The sequence below is a fragment of the Zeus faber genome (assembly GCF_960531495.2).
Source record: "Zeus faber genome assembly, chromosome: 20".
Classification (NCBI taxonomy): domain Eukaryota; kingdom Metazoa; phylum Chordata; class Actinopteri; order Zeiformes; family Zeidae; genus Zeus; species Zeus faber.
In genome coordinates this window covers 6,944,075-6,952,271 of record NC_137207.1, presented here as the reverse complement: position 1 = coordinate 6,952,271, position 8,197 = coordinate 6,944,075, and the positions used below count along the sequence as shown (strand labels likewise).

The 8,197-nt window shown below is 49.5% G+C and overlaps 1 protein-coding gene across 1 annotated transcript in view; it reads left to right on the top strand.

Annotated features, from left to right (window-relative positions):
• bahcc1b (BAH domain and coiled-coil containing 1b) overlaps window positions 1-8,197 on the top strand; it is a 63,374-nt gene that overhangs the window by 24,407 nt on the left and 30,770 nt on the right. Inside the window, exons 3-4 of the mRNA XM_080020736.1 lie at window positions 5,285-5,401; window positions 6,127-8,163. Coding sequence (XP_079876862.1) covers window positions 5,285-5,401; window positions 6,127-8,163 — 2,154 coding nt within the window. The remainder of the gene's footprint in view (window positions 1-5,284; window positions 5,402-6,126; window positions 8,164-8,197) is intronic.

The following is an 8,197-nucleotide window of genomic DNA, read 5'->3' as shown; positions in this document are numbered from 1 at the left end:
ATCCAAGTAGCCCACGGTATTCTCAAGTGTTTCCGTGAAACAGTTGCCTACAGCAGTGGAATGTCTGCAATTTGAACCAATAATGTCAGTTTTGAAGTGGGAAAGGTTCTCATTGGCCTAAATGTGTCTCAATGTAATAATAAAAGGAAAAGAAACGTGGTCACACTCTCTAGATTCTGTATGCATGGGTTAATGGGCGGGATGGCGAATTTCAAATTAAAAGTCCATCGTCGCTCCAGTTTTTCTTATATGGCATCCATTTCTCAACCCGTTCACCCGCTCGCTTCCTCCTTCTGATTGGCCTTTCCCTCTCTCTCCCTTTTGGGGAATTTTTGCAACTTACAAAACGGGTCGTGGGTCAAAGAGAAAGGTTGAGAACTCCTCATGTAGTAGTGGGCGGTGCAGCCTCACTCAAAGGCTCTCAAGGCTCTGCAATTTTACCAACGATGTGAGTTTTGGAACTACAGTTAGAAAGATTCTCATTGGCCTAAATGTTTCTCAATATAATAATAAAGGGAGGGAACAAGTACAGCTGTCACACACACTCACACTGTAATTGCTGTTGTTTCAAGAATATTCAGGACCTAAAGACAAGGGGTCAGCGGAGCCATAATAGGTTGAGAACTCCTCGTGTCGTGGTGGAGGGTGTGCCTTGCTCAAAGGCATGTTCAATTTGATTCACCCCTTGTCTCACTGAAGCGGAGGCTGGACTATAGGCCCGTTCCTGGGAGGTATAAGCTGTAAAAGGGCTGGACGGCAAATTTCAAAATAAAAGTCCATTGTCTCAACAGTTATACTCATATGGCCTCCGCCAGCCTTTCTTGCTCTCCCTTTCTTCTGAAATTTTGGGGACCTAAAAAACGAGGCTGTGGTAGTGGCCGGCATGCCTTGCTCAAAGGCTCTGGAGGCAGACGTTGTAGGGTTAGGGTTGGGCGGGGTGGGTGGGTGCGTCTTCTTCTGTTGTTTCAGTTCTGTTTGCTGTTTCACTATCCCTGGCTTTCCACTTTCTTACCTCAGATGTTTCCTCCGCACCTACACACACACACACACACACACACACACACACACACACACACACACACACACCCCTACAGACACACACACACCACGCGCGCCATCACACTAGGAGCCACAAATGATTGTTTTGAAGACTCGAAGCCAAGGAAGGCTGCGGTAGGGCCCGTCTGCCAGCTGGCGGTGGGCCAGAGAGTGAAGCTTAGCCAGGACACACAGAAACCTGGTCTGATTACACACACACACACACACACACACACACACACTCACACACACACACACACACACACACACTCTCACACACACACACACACACACACACACACACACACACACACACACACACACACACACACACACACACACACACACACTGGCAGACTGTGGCACATAGTTAGGAAACGCACACATAGTGATTCACTCGCACAAACAAACAGTCATGTCCACATTCAAATGCAGAACACACACACAGACACACACACGCACACATGCACACACGCGCACACACAAACACACACATACACACCTATTAATTTTCTCTATTTTTCGGTCTCTTCCTCTCTCTTACACACACATACACACATCCATATTTGTCTTCCTTCCTCCTCCTCCTGTTACTTTCTTCTGCTCTCTCATCTTCTCTCTCCTTCATCTCCTTCATTTGGTTAACCCCCCCCCCTCTCTCGCTCTCTCTCTTTCTCTTATCTTTCTCACTGCCTCACCCCATCACTGCAGATACGAGATAAGATGTCTGTCTGTCTGTCTGTCTGTCTGTCTGTCTAGATTTAAAATGCCTGCCTGTCCGAGAGGCTTTCCCTGCAACTGACACGCAACTTGTGTGTGTGTGTGTGTGTGTGTGCGTGTGTGTGTGTGTGTGTGTGTGCTCCCTTGCTTCTGGGGGATAGTTTGACTCAGCAACAGGCCACAGAACTTGACTCTGTGGCCTGTTGCTGAGTCAAACTATGGAGTAAATCCAGCTCAAAAGTCAGCTTCATCCCATTCGTAGTTTGAGATAAAGGCGTACATATGAACGACAAATTTCAAAATAAAAGCCCTGGCCAGTTATTCTTATATGGCGTCCATTTCTCAGTCTGTTCACCCGCTCGCTCCGTCCTTCTCACTTGCCTTTCTCTCTTTCTCACTCTCTCACTCTCGCCGTAGCAGTCTCTTTCTTTCTTGGTCTCTTTTCTCATTTCTCGTCATCTGCATTTGCTCCGGTCTTCTTTCAAGTATCCCTCTTCACTTACTTCTCATCTTTCATTCCCTGGGAAGTCACCCCCACCTCTCTCCCCCTCTCCCTCTCTCTCTCGCTCTCTCTCTCTCTCTCTCTCTCTCTCTCTCACTCTTATTTATGGACCATAGCACAGTGTGCCAAAAGGGATGTGTTCATAACTTTCTTAACACCATATCAGGAATGACAAAACTGTCCAATTGGAAAACAAGAAAGAAGTGCATTGTGGGTCGGGGGTCAGTAAATCTCACCATGATGGCAGCAGGACCGCCGACAGCCCATCCCAGGGTGGCTGGCGTTGGGATATTAAAAAACTGACAACATGGAAGACTTGGTGCAAACCTAGGGGATTCGGGCGGAGGGGGTGTTGTGTTATGTTCAAGTGCTCCTGGAACCTCATTTTATTTTATGTTTTTAATATATTGTATTAAAAACATGTGTGATCTGATGTTTTTGCATGGTACAAGCACATTTAAATACAGTTGAAATTCAAATACTTCAAAAAATATATATGTATTTCAATTCAATTCAAATGTGCTTTATTGGCACAACAAGTATTGTTACATTGCCAAGTATAAGAAGACATGTGTATAACAATTATAATATTAGACATAGGTAAAAGACTTGAATAAATAATAACAATAGTAATAATAGTAATAACATCAACAATAATAATTACAATAATAATAATAATAATAATAATAATAATAATTAATAACAGTAATAATAATAATAATAATGTTAATAATCTGAACAAAAAGACAATGTTGTTTTTTTGGGTAACCTTTTTATTGTTCTTAAACTCCTTTTATTATCTATCTATCTATCTATCTATTTATCTATCTATCTATCTATCTATCTATCTATCTATCTATCTATCTATCTATCTATCTATCTATCTATCTAGACAGTAATTAAAATGGACAAAATAGACAAAATTCACGAATAAATTAATAAGTAAAAAAAATTACAATACATCAAATAAAAATAATTACCTAAATCTCTCTCTCTCTCTCTCTCTCTCTCTCAAAGCCCCCCTCCTGCTCTTTCTGCTTTATCTCTGGTCATTACTTGGTGCAGAATTGTTGCTATTTTGAATCATTGGTCTTTAACCAACCAGGAGACACACACACACACACACACACACACACACACACACACACACACACACACACACACACACACACACACACACACACAATTGACCTGAGCTAATGCCGCATATAAATACATACACACATAGTCGTGTAGATTCACATACTGCATGCATGCGTACACTACTGGCCTTTGCACTAGCCTACTGCCTGCTCTCTCTCACACACACACACACACACACACACACACACACACACACACACACACACACAGACATACAGACACACAGACACACACTCACATACTCAGGGTGGGGTGTAGGAGGCGGAGGGGTCTTGGCGGTTTTGCAGTGTGACTGTGGAATGCGTAGGATGGGTTTTTATGGAGTGCTGTTTACTTTGGCCGCCCCCGTTAAACTTTTAACGGCTGCCAATTAACAGGCCGGCAAGGACACTCTGTGGGGCATGAAACCAGCTGCTGACACACACACACACACACACACACACACACACACACACACACACACACACACACACACACTTAAAGAGTTTTGGTATCCCAGTGTGTGATTCCTCTTCCTATGAGAGGTGTACGTATGTGTGTGTTTTCTACTTGCTTTCATCCGAGCACATTCAAGTTCTCAGAGCATAGTCGTTTTCTCTCCCATGAATACCCACCCATACACACATGCACACACACATACCACCCCCCCTCCGACCGACCACCTACAACCCCCAACCTTTACACGGAGTCCTCCTCTATCCCATCATGCAGTTCAACGTCCTTGAAGAATGGGAACAGAGTGGAACAGCAATTTACCTCCCTGTGACCCCCTGGGAAGTTTCTGTGTGTGTAGTTTGTGAAAGTGTGTGTGTGTGTGTGTGTCTGTGTGTGTGTGTGTGTGTGTGTGTGTGTGTGTGTGTTGGGGGGGTGGGAGGGGGTTCAGCGGTTTGCGCTATTTGTCTTGTGTTTGTGGGAAAAATGTTTATTCCTTTTTTTATTTTGTAGAGAAGCGGATTCCGTCAAGTTAAAACGTGGCCAACCTCTTGGCAGCTTCTGTCGGTTGTGGTTTCTGTCACCACCACGTCCACTCTGTAAATAATGTCAGTCGGCGCTGAATGTTTGTGCGAAAAGCACGTTTATGGGCTGAGTAACACTAACTCGCGATATATTTCAACTGTATTTTTATTCCTCCTTGCCATAATAGACTGTACACACACACACACACACACACACACACACACACACACACACAGAGCTGTTTGTTTAGAGCTGTGGCTCTCAACATGGGGTTTCAGAACGCCAGGGGTTTACTAGGGGGCCCTAGAATTATAAATAGTGCTCCATATAGGGCTCCCCAGGGCTGGCTCTAGCCATTTTGCTGCTCTAGGCAAACTGTTGTGAGGTGGGAGTGTCCCCATTACGCACGGTGCTTGTTACGCATGGTGCTTCGTTTCTCTTTAACGGAGAAAATTAAAATAACCTACATCTAAAATAAAAACACACTGTTCTGGGTTGGTACCGTCGGAGCACGGGCGCCCCATCGCCGGTGCACCGTAGGCACTGTCAGTAACATCGGAGAGGGAGACAGGTGCCCCGATGGCTCCCTCTCTCCTCTCGCCTTGGTCGTCTTGGTCGTCTATAGAAAGGACCGGCTCTGGGGCTCCCTCATGCTGATTATCTTCTATCTATCAATGTATCTATGTATCTATGTATCTATGTATCCATCTGTCTGTCGGTCTGTCGGTCTATCAGTCTATCGGTCTATCGGTCGGTCTGTCTATCTCATGTTTCCGATCTATATTTCCCAGTGTGTCATCAGCCTCTAATAACTAATATCATTGAAAGTTGTCCTGCTTGATTTGTGTTTGGGAATGTTGCAATATAACATTTTAAACACCCCCCTCCCCCCACTCTCTCTCTGTCTCTTCTTCTCTCTACCAGGGTTTCCACGCTATTCAGGAAACCTCGCCTCCCCCTTCCTCCCCGTGAGTCCCCTGGATCACCATAGCAACGGCAATGTATTGTATGGACAGCACCGTTTCTATGATGCTCAGAAAGGTAGGCGTGGATTTATGTGACTGTTTGTGACTGTGTGTGTGTGTGTGTGTGTGTGTGTGTGTGTGTGTGTGTGCCAGTGCGTGTGTGTGTGCATGCTAGATTCAGTGCTGCTTAATCATTACTCAGCGCAGAGTTGAAAAGAGTGGAAAAGCTTGTACATTTTATGAAACCAGGGCTGTGCACGTTCAAAACATGCCTGTTCGCTCATCCAAACAACTTCACACTCTGACATGAACTGCTGCACGTAAGTGTAGCACTCGTGACAACTGTGGCCATTCGAGGTGAAAAACACGGGGGAAATACTCTTTCTCACGGGAAGAAACACACTCGACTACATATCGAGGCTGCACTGCAGATGTAAGTGACTCAGTTGCAGCCCTGGAGCCCCGCCCCACTGCTGCACAGAGCGGAGCTGAGCAGCAGAGCCCTGAAGCCCCGCCCCGCTGAGCAGCTGGCTGTTTATCCAAAGTTTATTCATATTACGCGTGTCGCGTGTCCAATTTGCACCAAATTCGACATTGCATGTCCTTGGGTCCCCAGAAATACGCCCGCCAAGTGGGAAGTAGATTGGATGAACGGTTGGCGAGATAATCAAAGGAGTTACATACACAGACAGAGAGTTCTTCCTTTATTAGTTCGATATAGTCTTGCTGGATTGCTTTCCGTCTCAAGACACCATTACAGGAATGTAGAAAGAATCTATTTCTCTTTTTCGGTTTCTTTAGATCATTTCTACCTGAGGGGACTTCCTGCCCAGCCCCCTCTGCTCTCCACCAATCACAGCCTCCCGCCACTGTCCAGGACTGTCCCTGGCCACCCGCTGGGCTCCTGCAGCCGGGAGACAGACCTGGGAGGAAGTGGAGGGAAGAGTGCTAAAGAAGGCGGGGAGAAGGTGGTGTCATCGGGACTGAAGGAGAAGGAGCGTCCCAGCAGCAAGGAGAGGCACACGGAGAGCAAAGACAGACAGCGGGAGCTCCACCAGCAGACAAGCAGCGCCGGAGCACTGCCCAGCCACCACCAAGCTTACCCCCACCACCCTCACCACACTCTGCCCCCGCACCTGCCGCCTCTGGGCAGGGAGGAGGACCACAGACACAAAGAGTACAGGGACACGGACCCTTCCGGTGGTAAACACATAAGCACCTGCAAGCTCTTCACTGGCTCTGGGAATTTTGAGCCGTCAGGGCCAGGGGGCACAAAGGGCGGGGGGCTGAGCAGCTGCAGCAGGACGGGGGGCAAGCCTCAGTCTAGCGGAGCCCGGAGGTGCTCAAAGGAGGGAGCAGTTAGTGGGGAGATGAGGATCAGTGAAGTCCAAACCTCTTCCTCGGAATGTATGAAGAGAGGGGCAGCGGCTGCCGCCGTAGCAGCCATCTTGCCCCCACCGACCCCACACTCCATAGCTTCCTACTCCATGCCCCCTCCCCCGCCTCCACATCCCTTACATATGGGATCCACTGTGGCTGGAGGGTGGCTGCACCACCCACACCACTCTCACCACCACCCACACCCAGAGTTTTACTGCCCCCCAGCCCCACTCACCCTGGCTCCCTCCAAAGACCCAGCCTCCGCCCCGGGAGGGTCAGGCAGGGGGGCTAAAATCACTGGCCCCACTTATGTTCCCTCCGTTGGGCCGCTGGGGGACCTTGTGGCCCCGGACTGCCGCAGTACGGGTGGGGGTGGGAAGAAGGGAGATAACAGGGGGTCTGAGAAGGCTGGGGGGGGCTCTTACGATGGTACCAGTGTCCATGACAGTCAGCCCAACAGCTGCCAGGGCAAGGAGCAGTCCCAGTCTGAGCAGCGGCAGCCACATGAACAGCAGCAGGGTTACGGCAAGGCCGACAAACCCCCCGACTGGAGTCACAGTCACCAGGCATTGCACTCTCAGAAATCCAACCCCAGTGGGAGCCCCCAGGCCGGGCTGCGGTCCTGCAGGATGGAGGCACCTCCTTCCTCTAGAGATGTGGAGCTCCGCGATGTTTATCGTCCCCCGCTGCCCTTCGAAGGCCAGGGAGCACAGGCCAGTGCTGGGTATACGTCGAAGAATGGCCCGTACGCCAGCACACCTCCCTTTAGAGACTGTTCTCACTCTGGTGCTCATTCTGAGGGGAAGGCGGGATCAGGAGCAGAAACACAAAGGGAGGGGCAGAAAGTTGCCAGGATACGGCACCAGCAGCACAGCACAGAAGAGAAGGCGAGAGACATTGGTCTGACCGCTTCCTCTCAGCAGTCCTGGGGTTCTCGTGGTGGTCACCAAGACGACCAGAGGAAGACTTGCCATCACGAAGCCATTGGCAAAGGGGACAACCACAAGGCTCTGAACGTCCACCACAATCAGGGTCACTCACACCCTCACCCCACTCCCTCCCATTCCTCACCCAGCACCGCTGAGGGAGAGGGTAGTGCCATGAAGAACCTAATGAACTACAGCTCCCAGCAACCTCTGCTGCTCCCCCAGCGGAGTCCCTTCGGTGGTCTGGGGTGCCTCAAGCAGGGCGGAGAGCGGTCGGAGAGGGGAGAGAGAGGAGGGAGGAGCAATGCCTCCCCCAATGACCCTCCTAAGCAGGCACTCCCCCCTCGCCGTGGCTCCGCTGGCGAGGGGGAGAAGGGGGAGAGAGGAGGGAAGGAGGCTGGGGAGACAGCTGAGGGGGAGGTGCGGCAGCCTCCTGTGGGCATAGCCGTCGCCGTAGCCAGGCCCCCCCATCGCCTGCCAGATGCCCCCGCTGGGCACAGCAGGCAAGGCAGGGTGCTGCCCAGTATGAAAGGTCAGAGGTCACAGTCTGTAACAAGCCCACTGAT